Here is a 21,526-nt window from a genome sequence, read left to right as displayed (position 1 = left end):
TCTTCTAATTCTTTATAAACTGCTCTACACAAAATACAGTAAAGAATAGGACACAAAGTAATCGGTACATTTTCGAAATCTTTACAGTAGTTTAGGATTAACAGTTATACTAATTGTCCTCAATTCAACAAATATTTATTTTGCGCCAGCATTGGTGGTTGGCTCAGTAACTACTTGCTGACTCAACGTCATTTATTTGATGCTATAGGAGATACTCAAAGAAATGTAAGACATAATTCTTGTTTCAGAACACTTTTAATCTAGGTAAGAAACAAGATGTAAATACAGTAAGTCCCCTACATACGAACGAGTTCCGTTCTGAGAGTGCGTTCGTAAGTCCAATTTGTTCGTAAGAACAACAAAGTTAGCCTAGCTACCCAACTAATACAATCAGCTATATAGTTCCAAACTGTAATAGGTTTATAATACTTTTCATACAAATAATACATAAAAAACAAACACAAAAAGTAAAGAAAACATTTTAAATCTTAACAGTATAGCACCTTGAAAAGTACAGTAGTACAGGACAACAGCTGGCATACAGGGTCTGGCATCGAGTGAACAGGCAAGAAGAGTTACTGACTGGAGGAGGGAGAGGAGATGGGAGATGGTAGAGCTGAAGCATCTCAGCAATAGGAGACGGAGGGCAAGCTGCAATTTCACTCACGCCTGACACTGACGGCACAGGTTCTGGTTCCTTGCTGGATTCAGTTCTATCTACTCTCTTGAAAAACTGATCCAGTGATGTCTGGGTAGTAGCTCTTTTTTTCTCATCGAAGATGACACAGTAGCACTGGATTGCATTCTGAATGGCTGCTGCAACCTTCGTCTACTATTCTACGTTCGGGTCCTGTGCCTCACAAACAAAGAAAATCCTCTTGCCATTTCCTATGTCGTGAATCTCTTCGGCTTTTCAGTTATCTCTTCTTCCTCTTGTCTCTCTTCGTCCTTTCCCTGGGCCTCCAATTCCATCAGGTCTTCATTAGAAAGCTCCTCTTGTTGCACAGCAAGGAGTTCAATGAAGTTGTCCTTTTGCAGATCTAGCTTGAAATAAAGATACTCTACTACTGTACTCTATACAGTACTGTACAGTAAAGTACACAAACCTACAACCACTTGTAGAGGATGTGTGCACGTGACAATGTACGCCAGACACGTGAACTAATTTACGTAATTGGACATGCGAAGGCACGTTCACATCTTTGAAAGTTCTCAGCCTGAAGGTTCATAAGTAGGGGATGTACTGTATATGTGAAATGTAGTAAAATGTATGGCTTTAGAATCAGACAGCTAGAGGTGAAACCCTAGCACTGCCATTTACAAGCTATATGATCTTCAGCAAGTTACTTAAGCGGTCTAAGACTCATTTTTCTCTTCTATAAAATGATGATAATTATAAATTCTACTTCATAGGGTGGTTATAAAGACTACCTAATACAAGGTAATACCTAAAAGTGCTTACCACAGTGCTGGACATAAAATAAGCATTCAATCAATGTAAATTATCATCAACATAATATTAAGTAGTTATTAACACAATAATAGTTAAACAAAGTAGGCAGTTTTGAAGTGGGAAGAACTAACCTGGGCTAGAGTTACAAGTTTCATGTAATAACAGAATACAGAAAATTTTCTGCTATATTTGTTAAATAAAAATCTGACTAGGGCTTCCCTGGTGGCGCAGTGGTTGAGAGTCCGCCTGCCGATGCAGGGGACACGGGTTCGTGCCCCGGTCCGGGAAGATCCCACATGCTGCGGAGCAGGTGGGACCGTGAGCCATGGCCGCTGAGCCTGCGCGTCCAGAGCCTGTGCTCCGCAACGGGAGAGGCCGCAGCAGTGAGAGGCCCGCGTACCGCAAAAAAAAAAAAAAAAAAAATCTGACTAAAATATTTGGAATGTTTACTAAAATAATTAAAATGACATGAGCAAATTCCATGTATGATCTGTAGAGCTCACATGTCCACACTTCTATTAGTAATGAGAGTATGGATTTTTTTTTCAGTTCCTATTACTTAACAATAAATATTTCTACTTCACTTTTGCTTTCTTTACTTATCCATCGTGGTTTTTGCCAATGAAAAATGCAACAGAATATGCTAAGTCCACTTTATTCTTCTGACTTATGTTAGGAAACACTTCTTCCCACTCCAGATGTGCCCTTCCACATGAAAAGAGCTCCCTCACCGTAACATTCTTGGCCTCTCTCCAGGGCTTTACTCATTACACCACAGAAGAGGTTTAACGCCTTCTCCAACTTTTGTATTTTGGAAGACTAAGCTGGACACACTCACCAACGCTATTTAACTAGAAGGTTAAGTCTATTTAAGCCTAGAGTTCAGTTAAACAGCTTATTTTGCTCTTGCACTAAGCTATGTCCTCCTACCCAGTCTTTACCACAAATAAAAGTATAATTTTGATCCCCCATTTGCCTTTATATTTTATTTTATTTTCTCAATTTGTTCAGAACCCAAGTGAGGAAAAAGGTAGTATTATTGGGCTCCTTCAAATATCTCAACAAGTTATTCAAAATAAAATATTTATTTAACGTCTATTATGTAGGATATCAAAGATATGACAATGAATGAAATACTGTCCCTGCCAGCAAGTAAAAAGGCACTCTGTCTCATAGAACAATTTTCAGGAATGCATTATGCTGCAAAAATAGCAATCAGTAATATCTCCTCAGATGAAAATCTAATATTTGGAATTATACACAGCAGATGCTTTTATTCTGCCCATAACAGAGACAAAGACACTGAAGTTACAAGCTTTAACAGGCAGAGAGATAAATCACCATGTCCATATTAGTCTAATCAACCCGTGGTATTTCTACTACATTTGGGGAATTTTGAAACCTTATTTGTCATGATAAATGTCTTTTCCTTTGGTGACTAGAACCAAAGGCATGATCACAATCAACTTTAGTTAACAGATAGCATTTTATATGTGATGTTATTTAAGAAGTCAAAAACCAACTCAGAAGATAGCAATAACCAAAGAAGCAAATACTAATTTTAAAAACGTGTGTCAGGCTTCCCTGGTGGCACAGTGGTTGAGAATCTGCCTGCCAATGCAGGGGACACGGGTTCAAGCCCTGGTCCAGGAAGATCCCACATGCCGTGGAGCAACTAAGCCCGTGCACCACAGCTACTGAGCCTGCACCCTAGAGCCCGTGAACCACAACTACTGAGCCCATGTGCTGCAACTACTGAAGCCCACGCACCTAGAGCCTGTGCTCTGCGACAAGAGAAGCCACTGCCATGAGAAGTCTGCGCACCACAACGAAGAGTAGCCCCCCGATCACCACAACTAGAGAAAGCCCACGTGCAGCAACGAAGACCCAACGCAGCCAAAAATAAAATAATAAATAAATTTAAAAAACAAAAACGTGTGTCTAAGCACAAATCCACAAGCATTCATCTGAGTCTCTTTGTTTTACAGACAATTCTGGTAAACTGGCTTATCTCATTTCCCAGTTAACAGCAGATTAGAAGGAGCAAATTGGAAATGGGAGTGTGAGAAACTAGAGAATGCTAGAGACACATTGATAGCAGGAAAAAAAAAGAAAAAAAGACTTAAGAACTCTGTTAGATTATAAACTCCATGAAGGCAGAAATTGTGTTCATTGTTCTATGCTATATTCCCAGTGCCTGGCATAGTGCTAGAAATAAATAACAGATGAATAATGGAACATTAAATAAACTACAAAAGCTAACATTTGGGATCTATATTTTTTGTAATGACAAATAGTTCTGTATACTTCAGCAGACTCTGAGAACAAATCCAGATAAATAAAAACATTAATGTTCTTAATAATGACACCAGTTTTTTAAAAAAAGAGTTAATTGTGTTTAAAATGATCAGTTTACAAAGACAGAAGGATAATATCCAAAATGGCAACAATAAAAAGAACATTGGTAAGCTTAAATTATCCAAAATATTAACTTATGAGAAATATCGTATTTCCTAATTACACTGGATAAATGAATTAGTATAAAAATGTTGGCAATAAAAAAACCCCACCTATTAATTCTCAGGCAAGACTGTAATTTTTAATAGTATTAACTTACTTGAAATGCCATTTAAATACTAATGAGAAATAATAACACTGAGTACACATAGCAATACTATATTCGTTACTTACAAAGCAAATACAGCTAAACATACGAGTATCTCAAAATAGGTAGGAAAAACTCACACATTCAGTTCACTGTACACAGCATTCTGAAGTTTCTTCTCCCAACCTATTAAAAAAAAGGAGTAAAACATACAAACATATTAGTTTTAAAAATAAACATACATTATAATTAAATTTATCTCACAAAAACTTTAACATTACATTCATTTGTGAAAGAACTTTATCAACTTCCAGTTGCTGTGTAAAGTGTTATACTAAGGAATTATTTCTTATATATTTACCAATATCCCTTGGCTAACACTAAGTAGCAAAGTCATCAACATGATTTATTATTATAAAACTATGGCACCATTTTCTTAAGATGAGAAGAATATTTCCTTCTTCCACTGTTAAGGTACTCAATGAATGCCAAAATCTTGGGCTATCGCACTACCAGAGCTATGAGAAATGTGCCAAGGGAAGGGCAAGAAACAGCCAGGCACTTGACAAAGATTACAAGTAATTCGTGACAATTAACTAGTCATTAAACTCCTAAACAAGAGAAGTAGATTATTATGAGGCACCGTCAGTCAGATCAGTTCGCTTGGCTGCTAACTACTTGAACTTATACGGGCAAGTAAACCACTTAATATCTCAGTTCCCATGTGCAAGGGCTGCTAAACAGCTTGCTCTAAAAAAGTTGGGATTTTCTTCTGTTTTCTTTGAAAGGGCAGAAAAGAGGAGAGAAAAGAAACATAGGAGAGAAAAGAAGCAGAGAAGGAAAAAAGCCACAAATGAAAGGTAAAAGTCAAGTTACTTAACTATGGAGATTCTTAGTACATTCAGGATGTATTTTGACCAGGAAGGTAAACAGTATTTAAAACTGATTAATGTAAAGCAGTCATTCCCACAGTGTTCCTGAATTTTTGCAGCATTTCTGCAGAAATATCTGAAAGTTCTAATTCTCCCCAAATAGAAACGTATCCCGCAACTGTTACACAAATTTGGATGAGTAATTGGCTGTGGATACAGTGTTCCCTCAAAATAAAGTATTTCCTTATTTTGCCTTAAAGAATCAGAGAAGGAAAAAAAAGCAACTTACAAACCTGATATTTTAAAGAATTCCTTAATATCTTCTTTTAGTGATTCAAGTTTAATCTCAGGTCTCTGAAGACTGGCCTAATTTTAGAAAGAAGAAGAAAAAGAAGAAAGGAAAAGACAGAGGTCAAAAGTAAGTCATTTGGGATGATATTTAATGCTAATGAAAGTTTTAAAAAGGAATGTTCAAATGTGCACACTATTTAAAAAATCCCCTTTGAGGTCAGAGCATCTGAGTATCTGGAATAGCTCATACGAGAGAAGACTTTTTCACCCACTCTTGAAATAGAGGACCTGTGATAATATACTATAGTCTGCTTAAAATATTAAATCTTGCAGCTTATGAATAGTTAACATCTTCACCTAAGCATTTTATTTTTATGAACATTTAACATCTATTTTTCTAATAGGAAAAATACTCAGATTTTACAAATTCATTCTCTTAATATTATACTTAGCATATATAGCACCTACATTCACCTAATAACCAAAAACTCTGTTTGCATCCATATAACTGGAGCTTTGAACAGTGTCATCTTTGGATCGCTGCTCTGTAAACCTGCATTTGTTGTACATATTTATGGAAAATACATAAAACTACTCACTCACAAATGCTTATTAGTGTCTCTTTCATCTTCAATTGCATGATTTCTATTCTACTGGTTTTTCACACTGTAATTTTTACCAAAAATACTAATTTCTCCAACTTATAATGGCTTCAGTTACCTTCGAAGTGTTCATCTTTCATCACCTAGCTCTCTCTATCAAATTCTAGAAGCATATTTTTTAAAAAGGTTTTTCTATTAGGGTATCTCATAAGCATTTTAAATCTAAGAAATCAAAAACTGATCTTATCTTCCACTTACTACCTTTCTCCTCTTCTATTTTTAATCCTCATCCATGAAATTACCATTCACCAAAACTTCCAACTCAGAAACTTTAGTTATTCTCAATTCTACTCTAATTCTTCTACGATTCAACCCCTTTCTGGGAAGATGGCATTGGTGGCAGTGCAATTTTTTTTTTTAATCTTCCTGATCTCCACATAAAAACAGACGAAGCAACTAGAGAGCAAAACCAAAATTCCATGGAAAACATTTACAACCAAACTTGGTGATAAGATATTCCTCACAAACCTAAAATATAAGCAGTTGTGGACAAACCAACAGCCACATAACCTGTATGGTATTAGCATCTACACAGGAAAAAGCAGAGGGGTATCTGATAGATATGAAAAGAGGAGAACCCCAAAATAGCCAGCAAGTGTTCACTGGAACATACGATGAGCTAATTTTAGAACAGGAGCTGACAATGGGAGGGGTTTTGTCTAATCCAATATAGCAGATGAGGTCTGAAGACACTGGCGCAGCCTAGCACCCATGAATTCTTGAAACTGGCCAGCCAGGGCTCCCTTTCTCACTTTCTGAGGAGAAAAACTTGATAGAGTAATAAAAACTGAGGATGACAGGGAACCAACTTATTACCTTGAAAACTGATTAATAAATGAAAAGGCATTTATCTAGCCTGCCTTTCCTACAGGAACTGTACCACTTGGTAACAAAATAATAGATAAGGGGAAATGTCTCTTTATAAAAATATTCCAGCTAATAGATAAAACACATATGATATAATTAGAATATCACCGTTTTGCTATCCCTAATCAAATCTAGGCATTGAGCAGAAACAGCTATTAACTTTGCAAAAAGACAACCAGCAATTATGTGCTTCTCAATGAAAGAAGACTCCAGTGCCAATAGTCGTGGTCACTGAGATGGCACCTGAGCCTGATCAAAGACTCTGGGTCCAACTGTCAACTTCTACGTCATACAAGCTGCACCATGAGTGTGTAATCAGAAAAATCCAGGTTGTGAGAAATCCTAAAGGTCAAACGGCCCAGTTCTTCAGCTGATCAATTGTAAGGGGGAAAAAAAAGGAAGGAGAGAAAACCTGTAGATTTTAAAAGACTTAAAAGGTATATCAAAGAATCTTTTTTTAGTTGGCAAGACTAAGAGCATCCAGGGATATACATTTGGTTAATGAAACTATCAAGAAATGCAGGAAAGTGATTACCATAAAAATCAGGTCCTCTGGGAGGGAAGGACTTGTGATTGGGGTGTGACAAATGGAGAGGTTTCTGGTGTGGCTGGCAACATTTCACTTTTTTAGCAGGGTGGTTGTTTAAGGTCGTTCATCTTATAATAATTCATTACATTATATATTTGTTTTGTGTAGCTTCTGTTTGTGTTTTACTTTACAACAAACAGGGCAAAAAAAGGAAAAAGAAAAATACATTCCCCCAATCTATCCCTTCTCTCCATTCTAAAGTCCCACTTTAGGGCTTCCCTGGTGGCGCAGTGGTTGAGAGTCCGCCTCCCGATGCAGGGGACACGGGTTCGTGCCCCAGTCCGGGAAGATCCCGCATGCCGCGGAGTGGCTGGGCCCGTAAGCCATGGCCGCTGAGCCTGCGCGTCCGGAGCCTGTGTTCCGCAACGGGAGAGGCCACAACGGAGAGAGGCCCGCGTACCGCAAAAAAATAAAATTAAATTAAAAAGTCCCCGGTGAGAGGCCTGCGTACCACAAAAAAAAATAAAATAAAGTCCCACTTTATTAAGGCAACCTGATTTTTCTGTTTATAGGTCAAGGAGGAAGAAACATGGCCAGCTTCCCATCTGGTATGTGTACTTTCTTCTTTTTTTTAATTGGAGTATAGTTGATTTACAATGTTGTGTTAGTTTCAGGTGTACAGCAAAGTGAATCAGTTATACATATACATATCTCCACTCTTTTTTAGATTCTTTTCCCACATAGGCCATTACAGAGTACTGAGTAGAGTTCCCTGTGCTATACAGTACGTCCTTATTAGTTATCTATTTTATATATAGTAGTGCTGCCACCTTATTTAAATTGCAACTACCCCCCACCTGGCATTTTCACACCACCTTACTCTACTTTCTCTTCTTTCTTAGCATACTGTATGATTTATTTACTATGTTTATTGGTATACTATCTCCCTACACTAGAAGTGGTAAGCTCGACCTGGGCACATATCTTTTTTTGTTGTTCTCCTTTGTATCCTAAGTGCCTAGAATAGTTATTTTCACATAGTAGATGCTCAATAAATGTTTATTGAATAAATGAACCAATTTCTCCCTTTTCCAATCCATATTCCAGCATTCTCTTCCTAAAACGTAAGTCTTTCTCGGCTGTGGATCTCCACAGCATATATAAGAAATCTAAACTTTTCAACAGCACACACTGGGACCTTCACAATGTAGACCAACTTATCTCTCCAAATTCATCGGCTGCTGCTCCACCAAGCCAACAACATCCTCTCTTTTTTCACACCTCCTCCCTGACGCCCTACACTCTAGCCACAGTGAGCTATAATCCCTGATACCCCAAATGTCAAATACTTTAGGGTTCCAGGCTTTTGTTCATATTGTTTCCTCAGATATAAGAGCTCCCTCAACACCTTGGCAAATACCTACTAGCTTCCACTTCCAGACATCCCTCAAATATCACCTCCTTTCCCAACTACCCCACCTGCTACCTGCAAAGATAGTACATGCTATTCCTCTGTGAGAGCACTTACCCAATTACACTGTAATTTTCAGCTCACCTATTTCTCTTTTTAACTCTTAAATTCAAAGGCAAGACCATGTCTTCATTTCTGCATCCCAAGTGTTACTTGTCATTAACTGTTGCTTGACAAAATTATATTGACCAAACCATGTTCTATCCTTTTCAACTAATTTCCCCTCAAATAAACAAGGAACTTCATAAAACTTATGTTTAACTGAAGAGACTGGTTTCCAGTCTATAATTCCTAGGATTTTAAAAGCTGCAAAACCCTTCTTATTATTCAAGAGTATCAAGGCAAAAGGAAATAGGTTTTCTTTTTACTAAGTCTGTATTTGGAAACGACCCAGAAGTAGCAAAATTTAAAGAATTTCAAGAGAAAAAAAATGATTATTCCTCCTAAGCATTTTCAATACTTCAAGTTGCTAGATATCCTAGATATACATTTTTTTAATATAAATTTATTTATTTATTTATTGGCTGCGTTGGGTCTTCGTTGCTGCGCGCGGGCTTTCTCTAGTTGTGGCGAGCAGGGGCTACTCTTCGTTGCGGTGCGCGGGCTTCTCATAGCAGTGGCTTCTCTTGTTGCAGAGCACAGGCTGAAGGCGCACGGGCTTCAGTAGCTGCAGCAGGCGGGCTCAGTAGTTGTGGCACATGGGCTCTAGAGCGCAGGCTCAATAGTTGTGGTGCACAGGCTTAGTTGCTCCGCAGCATGTGGGATCTTCCCAGACCAGGGCTCAAACCCGTGTCCCCTGCATTGGCAGGCGGATTCTTAACCACTGCGCCACCAGGGAAGTCCTCCTAGACATACTTTTTGATATCAAAGGCAAATCAAAATTCATTAATCATCTAAGCTAATTGTAAGAATCTTGAGAAATTTGAGACTCAGAAGCAGGACAGTGACAGGAGGACAACGTGATAAGGCACAGCAATTCTCAAACATGTTTTAGCAGCATAATCCTTTCTTTCAAATGAAATCTGAACCCTATCGGAACCCAATTATATAAAACACGTTGAAAGTGATATTACTAGACAATGAAAACAATAAGTCTTTTCTCATTGACTAAGGTATGATTAACATTAAAAAGGCACGGCTTTATTCTGCTATGGTCTCAATACCTAATTTATTTTTGTATTTTGTTTTATTTGCTCAATAAAAAAAAAAAATCCTGATTCACAGAGATAGGTGTTTACATTGTTAACAGCCCTCCTGGCAATCTCAGCACACCCCCAAACAAACTGCTGCAGGAAATCAAAAGAGAAGTATGCAGCTGGAATTTTTTATTTTGAAGACAAATCACTAAAAGTATTTATCACAAATACAAAAATCAGAAAAGGCCTTCTGATACTTAGAACTGCTGAAACTATGCATCCCATAGTATTACTACCATGTGACGTGTTCTCACATCAGATGTTGTCCCATATCTCAGCAGTGCACCTGGATGGGGGCTCGTGTTGAGCAGATGCACCTTCACTCGGCCTGGCCCATGCCTGTCACTGTATACCCCCTGCAGTACTACCTCACTTGTACAACGTACCATGAGTGGACATGTGCAAGCCCAAATATCTGGAAAGACCAGTGCAGATTTACATCCTTCCTCACCAATGACACATTTCTAAGTGTCCAAATAAACATATGAAGAGATGAAATAAACAGGGTTTTGGTTTTTCTTCCTCTAAGATCTATGCAGAAACAAGTTAATGTGAAATCACAATAGTGGATTATGGAGTATTTGATATAACAATGCATTTGAAAGAGTGTTGTTTCTTAATATAATGATTAAATTAAGTATTTCTAAGTGAATAGAATGTTTTCAGAATCCTTGGATATAACAGAGCATAGTTCTAAAACCACTTGGGGGGCTTCCCTGGTGGCGCATATCCAGTTTCGTTCTACTTCCACCAGAACAGGCTTAATCCAAAGCATTGCTCACTGGCAATCTTAAATTTCTAAACTTGGTGAGTAAAGGAAACTGGAGAAGCAAAGTGGCTGAAGTCGTGGTGGGGTCAAAAAAGCCAGGAGATAAACTGAGGCTAAATACTCATGAAGCACAAACCAAGGCAGAGGAAGTTTTACAAAAAGGGTTCCAAAAACCCTCTGATTCTCTCTAAAGATGTCCCATCCTCTCCACTTCTCATGATGCCACTGTGCCAATCCTGGTCTTCATCTTTCTGTGCCTGAAGAATCACAGAGTTTCAGGGTTAGAAGGGACTACAGAGTTCTTCTAGGTCGACTAACCATTTAATGACTGACTCTCTTCTCCAAGGGATTTTCTAGCTTAGAAACTCTCACTTAGAAACTCTAAGCTAGCTTTCCCCACCTTTAGTCAATTCCATCTTTGAACTATTCTGTTAGAAAATCCTTTATTATGAACTAAAATTGATTCCCCTTAGCATCTGCCACCACCATGTGTGCCCCCCCACCCACCCCAAGGTCACAGAAAATATGCTGAATCACTTTTCTGTGAGAGATCTTCAAATATTCGAATTTAACTACTGTGTCTTCCCTGAAAGCTTCTCAAGGTCACATACATTTCTAGGTTCTCCAAGATCTCTTCATATGACAGATTCTCCTTACTGCCCTGGCCATCCTTGTCTGAGCAAAGTCCAGTCCAACTTTTCCTCTATTGTAGTAACTTCCTAACCTACCACTCTACTTCACTCATTCCACTAAACCACTGATTCTCAAACTTTTAAGTCTCAAGACCCTCACTCTTAAAGATTACTGAGGATCTGGGAGGAACTTCAAGATGGCAGAGCAGTAAGACGTGGAGATTACCTTCCTCCCCACAAATATATCAAAAATACATCTACATGGGGAAGAACTCCTAGAGAACACCTAACACTGGCAGAAGACCTCAGACTTCCCAAAAGGCAAGAAACTCCCCACGTACCTGGCCGTGTGGCTTGGTGCTCAGGCCGGGTGTCAGGCCTGAGCCTCTGAGGCGGGAGAGACAAGCTCAGGACACTGGACCACCAGAGACCTCCCGGCCCCACATAATATCAATCGACAAGAGCTCTTCCAGAGATCTCTGTCTCAACGCTAAGACCCAGCTCCACTCAACAGCCAGCCACCAAGCTCCAGTGCTGGACCCCCCATGCTAAACAACTAGCAAGACAGGAACACAACCAGCCCACAAGCACACAGGCTGCCTAAAATCATACTAAGTTCACAGATACCTCAAAACACATCACCAGATGCATTCCTGCCCACCAGAAAGACAAGATCCAGCCTCATCCACCAGAACACAAGCACCAGTCCCCTCCACCAGGAAGCCTACACAACCCACTGAAGCAAACTTACCCACTGGGGGCAGACACAAAAAACAACAGGAACTATGAACCTGCAGTCTTCAAAAAGGAGACCCCAAACACAGTAAGTTAAGCAAAATGAGAAGACAGAGAAATACACAGCAGATGAAGGAGCAAGGTAAAAACCCACCAGACCAAACAAATGAAGAGGAAATAGGCAGTCTACCTGAAAAAGAATTCAGAGTAATGATAGTAAAGATGATCCAAAATCTGGGAAATAGAATGGAGAAAATACAAGAAACATTTAACAAGGACCTAGAAGAACTAAAGAGCAAACAAACAACGATGAACAACACAATAAATGAAATTAAAAATTCTCTAGAAGAAATCAATAGCAGAATAACTGATGCAGAAGGACGGATAAGTGACCTGGAAGATAAAATAGTGGAAATAACTACTGCAGAGCACAATAAAGAAAAAAGAGAGAAAAGAATTGAAGACAGTCTCAGGGACCTCTGGGACAACATTAAATGCACCAACATTCGAATTATAGGGCTCCCAGAAGAAGAAAAGAAAAAGAAAGGGACTGAGAAAATATTTGAAGAGATTATAGCTGAAAACTTCCCTAATATGGGAAAGGAAATAGTCAGTCAAGTCCAGGAAGCACAGAGAGTCCCACACATGATAAACCCAAGGAGAAACATGCCAAGACACATATTAATCAAACTATCAAACTTAAATACAAAGAAAAAATATTAAAAGCAGCAAGGGAAAAGCAACAAATAGCATACAAGGGAATCCCCATAAGGTTAACAGTTTATCTTTCGGCAGAAACTCAGCAAGCCAAAAGGGAGTGTCAGGACATATATAAAGTGATGAAAGGGAAAAAACTACAACCAAGATTACTCTACCCAGCAAGGATCTCATTCAGATTTGATGGAGAATTAAAACCTTTACAGACAAGCAAAAGCTAAAATAATTCAGCACCACCAAACCAGCTTTACAATAAATGCTAAAGGAACTTCTCTAGGCAGGAAACACAAGAGAAGGAAAACACCTACAATAACAAACCCAAAACAATTAAGAAAACGGTAACAGGAACATACATATTAATAATTACTTTAAATGTAAATGGATTAAATGCTCCAACCAAAAGACACAGACTGGCTGAATGGATACAAAAGCAAGACCCATATTTATGCTGTCTACAAGAGACCCACTTCAGACCTAGGGACACATACAGACTGAAAGTGAGGGGATGGAAAAAGATATTCCACACAAAAGGAAATCAAAAGAAAGCTGGAGTAGCAATTCTCATATCAGACAAAATAGACTTTAAAATAAAGACTATGACAAGAGACCAAGAAGGACACTACATAATGATCAAGGGATCAATCCAAGAAGAAGACATAACAATTGTAAATGTTTATGCACCCAACACAGGAGCACCTCAGTACATAAGGCAAATGCTAACAGCCATAAAAGGGGAAATCGACAGTAACACAATAATAGTAGGGGAGTTTAACACCTCACTTTCTCTGATGACCAGATCATCCAAAATGAAAATAAATAAGGAAACACAAGCTTTACATGACACATTAAACAGGATGCACTTAATTGACATTTATAGGACATTCCATCCAAAAACAACAGAATACACATTCTTCTCAAGTGCTCATGGAACATTCCCCAGGATAGATCATATCTTGGGTCACAAATCAAGCCTTGGTAAATTTAAGAAAACTGAAATCATATCAAGTATCTTTTCCGACCACAACACTACGAGACTAGATATCAATTACAGGGAAAACACTGTAAAAAATACAAACACATGGAGGCTGAACAATAAGCTACTAAATACTCAAGAGATCACTGAAGAAATCAAAGAGGAAATCAAAACATACCTAGAAACAAATGACAATGAAAACACGACAACCCAAAACCCAAGGGATGCAGCAAAAACTGTTCTAAGAGGGAAGTTTATAACAATACAATCCTATCTCAAGAAACAAGAAACATCTCAAATAAACAACCTAATCTTACACCTAAAGCAATCAGAGAAAGAAGAACAAAAAAACCCCAAAGTTAGCAGAAGGAAAGAAATCATAAAGATTGATCAGGAATCAATGAAAATGAAATGAAGAAAACAATAGCAAAGATCAAAAAACTAAAAGCTGGTTCTTTGAGAAGATAAACAAAATTGATAAACCATTAGCCAGACTCACTAAGAATAAAAGGGAGAAGACTCAAATCAACAAAATTAGAAATGATAAATGAGAAGTAACAACTGACACTGCAGAAATAAAAAGGATCATGAGAGATTACTACAAGCAAATATATGTCAATAAAATGGACAACCTGGAAGAAATGGACAAATTCTTAGAAAAGCACAACCGTCTGAGACTGAACCAGCAAGAAATAGAAAATATAAACAGACCAACCACAAGCACTGGAAGTGAAACTGTGATTTAAAATCTTCCAACAAACAAAAGCCGAGGGTCAGATGGATTCATTGGTGAATTTTATCAAACATTTAGAGAAGAGCTAACGCCTATCCCTCTCACACTCTTCCAGAATATAGCAGAGGGAGGAACATTCCCAAACTTATTCTATGAGACCACCATCACTCTGATACCAAAATCAGACAAAGATGTTACAAAAAAAGAAAACTACAGGCCAATATCACTAATGGACATAGGTGTAAAAATCCTCAACAAAATACTAGCAAAAGAATCCAGCAGCACATTAAAAGGATCACACACCATGATGAAGTGTGGTTTTTCCCACGAATGCAAGGATTCTTCAATTTACTCAAATCAGTCAATGTGATACACCATGTTAACAAACTGAAGGATAAAACCCATATGATCATCTCAATAGATGCAGAAAAAGCTTTCAAAAAAATTCAGCACCCATTTATGATAAAAACTCTCCAGAAAGTAGGCATAGAAGGAACTTACCTCAACATAATAAAGGCCATATATGACAATCCCACAGCCAACATCATTCTCAATGGTGAAAAACTGAAACCATTTCCACTAAGATCAGGAACAAGACAAGGTTGCCCACTCTCACTGCATTTATTCAACATAGTTTTGGAAGTTTTAGCCACAGCAATCAGAGAAGAAAAAGAAATAAAAGGAACCCAAATCAGAAGAGAAGAAGTAACACTGTCACTGTTTGCAGATGACATGATACTATACATAGAGAATCCTAAAGATGCTACCAGAAAACTAGCGGAGCTAATCAATGAATTTGATAAAGTAGTAGGATACAAAATTAACGCATAGAAATCTCTTGCATTCCTGTACACTAATAATGAAAAATCCGAAAGAGAAATTAAGGAAACACTCCCAGTTATCACTGCAACAAAAAGAATAAAATGCCTAGGAATAAACCTATCTAAAGAGACAAAAGACCTGGATGAAGAAAACTATAACACACTGATGAAAGAAATTAAAGATGATACAAACAGATGGAGAGATATACCATGTTCTTGGATTGGAAGAATTAACATTGTGAAAATGCCTATACTACCTAAAGCAATCCACAGATTCAATGCAATCCCTGTCAAACTACCAGTGGCATTTTTCACAGAACTAGAGCAAAAAATTTCACATTTGTATGGAAACACAAAGACCCCTAATAGCCAAAGGAATCTTGAGAAAGAAAAACAGAGCTGGAGGAATCAGGCTCCCTGACATCGGCCTATACTACAAAGCTATAGTAATCAAGACAGCATGGTACTTGCACAAAAACGGAAATAAAGATCAATGGAACAAGATAGAAAGCCCAGAGATAAACCCATGCACATATGGTCACCTTATCTTTGATAAAGGAGGCAACAACATACCATGGAGAAAAGACAGTGTCTTCAATAAGTGGTGCTGGGAAAACTGGACAGCTACACATAAAAGAATGAAATTAGAACACTCCCTAACACCATATACAAAAATAAACTCAAAATGGATTAAAGCCCTAAATGTAAGGCCAGACACTATAAAACTCTTAGAGGAAAACATAGCCAGAACACTGTATGACAAATCACAGCAAGATCCTTTTTGACCCACCTCCTAGAGAAATGGAACTAAAAACAAACAAATGGGACCTAATGAAACTTAAAAGCTTTGGCACAGCAAAAGAAACCATAAACAAGATGAAAAGACAACCCTCAGAATGGGAGAAAATATTTGCAAATGAAGCAAATGACAAAGGATTAATCTCCAAAATATACAAGCAGCTCATGCAGCTCAATATCAAAAAAACAAACAATCCAATCCAAAAATGGGCAGAAGACCTAAACAGACATTTCTCCAAAGAAGATATACAGATTTGCAACAAACACATGAAAGGATGCTCAACATCACTAATCATTAGAGAAATGCAAATCAAAACTACAATGAGGTATCACCTCACACAGGTCAGAATGGCCATCATCAAAAAATCTACAAACAATACATGCTGGAGAGGGTGTGGAGAAAAGGGAAACCTCTTGCACTGTTGGTGGGAATGTAAAGTGAACAGTATGGAGGTTCCTTAAAAATCTAAAAATAGAACTACCATATGACCCAGCAATCCCACTACTGGGCATATACCCTAAGAAAACCATAATTCAAAAAGAGTCATGTACCACAATGTTCATTGCAGCACTATTTACAATAGCCAGGACGTGGAAGCAACCTAAGTGTCTGTTGACAGATAAATGGATAACGAAGATGTGGCACATATATACCATGGAATATTACTCAGCCATAAAAAGAAACGAAATTGAGTTATTTGTAGTGAGGTGGATGGACCTAGAGTCTGTCATACAGAGTGAAGTAAGTCAGAAAGAGAAAAACAAATACCGTATGCTAACACATATATATATGAACTTAAAAAAAAAAAAGTGGTTCTGAGGAACCTAGGGGCAGGACAGGAATAAAGTTGCAGATGTAGAGAATGGACTTGAGGAGACAGGAAGGGGGAAGGGTAAGCTGTGACGAAGTGAGAGAGTGGCATTGACACATATACACTGACAAATGTAAAACAGATAGCTAGTGGGAAGCAGCGCATAGCACCGGGAGATCAGCTCGGTGCTTTGTGACCACCTAGAGGGGGTGGGATAGGGAGGGTGAGAGGGAGGTGCCAGAGGGAGGTGATATGGGGATACATATATACATACAGCTGATTCACTCTGTTATACAGCAGCAACTAACACAACAATGTAAAGCAATTATACTCCAATAAAGTTGCTAAAAATAAAAATTACTGAGGATCCAAGATTACTTTTGTTTATGTAGATTAGATATACTGATATTTACAGTATTAGAAACTAATACAGAAAAATGAAACCTATTTGTTTATTAGTATGGAAGTTCCTCAAAAAATTAAAAATTGAATTTCCATATGGTCCAACAATTCCAAATCTACATATATACTCAAAAGAACTGAAAGCAGGGACTTGAACAGATATTTGTACACTCATGCTCAAAGCAGCATTATTCATAATAGTTAAACAACCCAAGTGTCCACAGATAAATGAATAGATAAAGAAAATGTAGTACATATAATGGAGTACTCTTCAGCCTTAAAAAAGGAAGACAATTCTGACACATCTACAACATGGATAAACCTTGAGGACATTATGCTAAGCAAAATAAGCCCGTCAGAAAAAGACAAATACTGTATGATTCCACTTATATGAGTTATCTAGAATAGTCAGATTCATGGAGACAGAAAGTAAAATGGTAATAGCCAGGGACTGTGAGGAGGAGGGAATGGGAAGTTAGTGTTTAACAGGTACAGAGTTTCAGCTTGGGATGATGAAAAAGTTCTGGAGATGGATGGTGATAATGGTTGCACAGTAATGTGAATGTACTTAATGCCACTGAACTGTACAGTTAAAAATGGTTAAAATCTAAATTTTATGTCAATAAAAATATTTGTTGGGACTTCCCTGGTGGTCCAGTAGTTAAGACTCTGCACTACCAATGTAGGGGGTCTGGGTTCAATCTCTGGTCAGGGAACTAAGATTCCACATACCCCAACTAAGCCCATGCACTGCAACTAGAGAAGCCTGCGCACCGCAACAAAGGACCCGCACAGCCAAAAAAAAAAAAAAAAAAATTTGTCAATTCATCTTAAAATAACAATGTAAATCCATTGTATATTAACCTAAATATTTTTATTTAAAAGAACTGTATTTTCAGAAACAAAAATTAGTGAGAAAGAGGCACTGTTTTACATTTTTGCAAATGTCTTTGATGTTTGGATAGTAAAAGACAACTGGAGTTTTCAATCTGCTGTGATACTTCATCTATGGCACTATGTTGTCTTGATTGATGTATATGAAAGTCAGTGTCACACAGATATGCAACTGGAAAAGGGAAGGATATTTTAATATCCTTTTCAGATACTGTGGATGTTCTCCTTTGATAGTACACTAAATTTGACAAGTAGTAGTTTCCTAAAGATTAGTTGTAATGTGGAATCTGAACATCAATAAACTTTTCAGACTTTATTAGAAAAACATGTAGCAATCTGCCTTGCACTTTGAATCAATCTTCTACCTACACATGATTTTGTAACATTATGTACTGATCATTTCAAATATATTAACTAAGTGATGCAGTGGACACATTTCATTAAACAATATCAAAAAGTAACATTTGTTAATATCACCATCAATATCATCAGAAAAGTCTTTAAGTATTAAGTAGCCATCAAAGTCACAGTGATAATACAAGTTTTCCAGAATCTGATTTTTATTTAAAGCTTGGATTTTATCACTGGCAACACTAACAGTTTTCCTTGAAGTGACAGGCTCACTTTGCTCATTTTTAAAGAAAATATCTTCCAAATATCCAAGTCTGAATAACAGTGTGTCAAGAGTTTACTCTTACAAGTAAAGATGTTTCATTAAAAAAAAAAAAAAAAAAGCAGTTCAGCTTGTACCTCAGTTAATTAATCACTAGAGTGGTTTTCCTCTAGATAATCGTCTTATTTCAATATACAGCAGTAGTGCCTTATGCATAATTTCCATTTCCTCAAACAGGATATTTTAAAAATGTATATTCAAGAAATGAGATTTAATAAAATAATTGTTTACTGTTTGATCAAGTACACTGAAATTAAACTTTTTTTTTTAACTGTGAATGTATATCAGTGAAGAATACAATGACTACTAGTACAGTTTGGTACTAGTTCCCCGATTTAAACCCATCACCATTGCTTTTGTACCATCAGTGCAAATGTCAGCACAGTGAATTTTTTTTAAAAAGGCCTTTGTATTTTACAATATAGTTTTGACCTGAAAGGGTCTTAGGGACCACCACGGGTCCACAGACCATACTTTGAGAACCACTGCACTGGACTATAGGTTTCTAGAGGACTTGTCTTTCATCTCTATACCAAAACAATACTTATCACATAGTAAGTACTTCATAAACATGTTTTCAATGAATGCATTACACTAAAGATTCCTTAGGCCTACACCTGCAAAACCCCATGGAATGGGAATTCCCTGGTGGTCCAGGAGTTAGGACTTGGCGCTTTCACTGCTGTGGCCCAGGTTCAACTCCTTGTTGGGGAACTAAGATCCCGCAAGCTGCGTGGCACAGCAAAAAACAACAACAACAAAACCAAACAGGAGGAAAAAAAGGTTACAAATAAAAGTGCATAAAACAAAACCATGGGGAACATGATGAATAAGACATTGTCCTTGTATTTGGAATTTTTAGTCCAGAAAGGAAGATAGCTATAAGAAAATATGTTACAACAGAGGTATCATCCACAGAGAAAGGAACAATTAACTCTAATAGAAGAAACTGGAAAAGGGGAGCAAAGGCATAGAGGTTGAGAGGACAGACTGAGCAGAGGCATGGGAATGTTCTTGTGCACCATCAGTTTGTAGAATAGTCAAAGTTCCAATAGAACGTAGGAAGAAATAAAGTGGAGGATGAAGGGGGAACATTGTCTGGATTCCTATCCATCCTGCTCACCAGTGCCTGACTAGTGTCCCAAAAAGCCACCTTTATGTCTTCACCCTCCTCAAAATACCTCAATGACCACTTCACTGCCTATAAAATAAAGTCAAACCCGTTCTGGCATTTACAAGCCTCTAAAAATCTTGTCCCACTCAATTTATATAATCTCATCTCTCTAGAAGTACCCTACAACAGAAACCTTCTGCTTAGCCTTCTCACTGTTCCTACATTGGGAATTCACTCCCATCTTCCCACCTTGAGTGCCATCCAAGCCTTCTCCAATCCCAGGGGTCTCCTTTTAGTATAGTTATACCCTAGTATATGCCTATTCATTTGCATTCTTATTTCAATAATTAACTGAACACGTCCCACATGCCAGTTCCTCAGTATAAAAAGAAAACCAACACATAGTCCTCCCTCACTCTTGTGGAACTCAAAACGTATTTCATGAGGTAAACAAAAAGCTAAGGGAGAAGAAAAAAAAAAGGAAATAGTGCCCTTTCCCACATCAAACGCAAACATTCTTATCTAACTGTTTTGTACTTCGTCGAATTTTTCTCAAGAGCCCATCACCACCACAGAAAAGAGGCTCAATTAAAACATGCTGAATTGGGTACCCCCTTTTCTTCCTAATACTTTTGGTTCTTTCTAAAACTGTAAACCAGATTTGTTTCTGTAAGGCCCGTAGTTCCAGTGGACGTGCATTGTAGCCAAGAATGAGTTTTAGTTTCAAACTGGAAATTTTGGCTCTGTGCAAGCTGACCATGCCTTAATACTGAATCTGTATTGTATAATTCGAACTCTGCTCTGGTTTCTCTCACCTGAGGATGGATCCTTCACTGGCTTTCTTTTGCTGATGTTCCCAAGCTGACCCCCTTCTTAGCCAGCACTGACTGTCTTATGCCCCTTACTCTACATCTTTACTTCTTAGCCTCCTTTCATAATATATTGTACTTTTCCTTCTCATTTCAACTTGGCCTTACCTAATTCAAGAACCCTACATGACCTCTAAGCAACTCAGTACTGAAATAAAACATGAAGAGATGTACTTACTTACACAAAGCAGATCCACATTTTAATAGTTATCTAATCCCTCAAGTACCTAAATTCTATGGACAAGAGGTTCCTTATTTTGAAATCCTGTATACCATGATTCATTTCTTCACTGTCTTACTTTCCAAGATGAAAGGACATGACAGTAGCCAAGGCAGATATTGGTAAGGATGATACCACTCCCTGGCTCACATCAAACACAATCAGAGTCACTGAATTGTGATTTATATAATAAATGCAGTAGTTCAATATGGAACTTCCCCTAATATATTCCAATCCCACCCTAGAGAGAAAAAAAAGACAGAAGATAATAAGCTCTAATCATGGCACAGGACTTTATATATGTTCAATCCATCCATGCCTTACAGAAAATGTATTTAATTAAAATCTATTTAATTAAATCTATTTAATTTTCATTTCCCTAAAATAAATAATAAATAAATGTCAGTTTCTTCTCTCA

At 37.7% G+C, this 21,526-nt stretch overlaps 1 protein-coding gene across 1 annotated transcript in view; it reads right to left on the bottom strand.

The window, feature by feature from the left end:
* Positions 1–21,526, bottom strand: part of TBC1D19 (TBC1 domain family member 19) — a 155,776-nt gene that overhangs the window by 118,367 nt on the left and 15,883 nt on the right. Inside the window, exons 2-3 of the mRNA XM_022566430.2 lie at positions 5,224–5,296; positions 4,199–4,244 (exon numbers count right to left, since the gene is read on the bottom strand). Of these exons, the coding sequence (XP_022422138.1) occupies positions 4,199–4,244; positions 5,224–5,296 (119 nt within the window). The remainder of the gene's footprint in view (positions 1–4,198; positions 4,245–5,223; positions 5,297–21,526) is intronic.

Source organism: Delphinapterus leucas, chromosome 5 (assembly GCF_059928025.1).
Source record: "Delphinapterus leucas isolate spDelLeu-1000000601 "Yukka" chromosome 5, BTC_Dleu_Yukka2, whole genome shotgun sequence".
Classification (NCBI taxonomy): Eukaryota; Metazoa; Chordata; class Mammalia; order Artiodactyla; family Monodontidae; genus Delphinapterus; species Delphinapterus leucas.
Note: the sequence above shows the minus strand (reverse complement) of the source record. Positions and strands in the feature narration are given on the sequence as shown.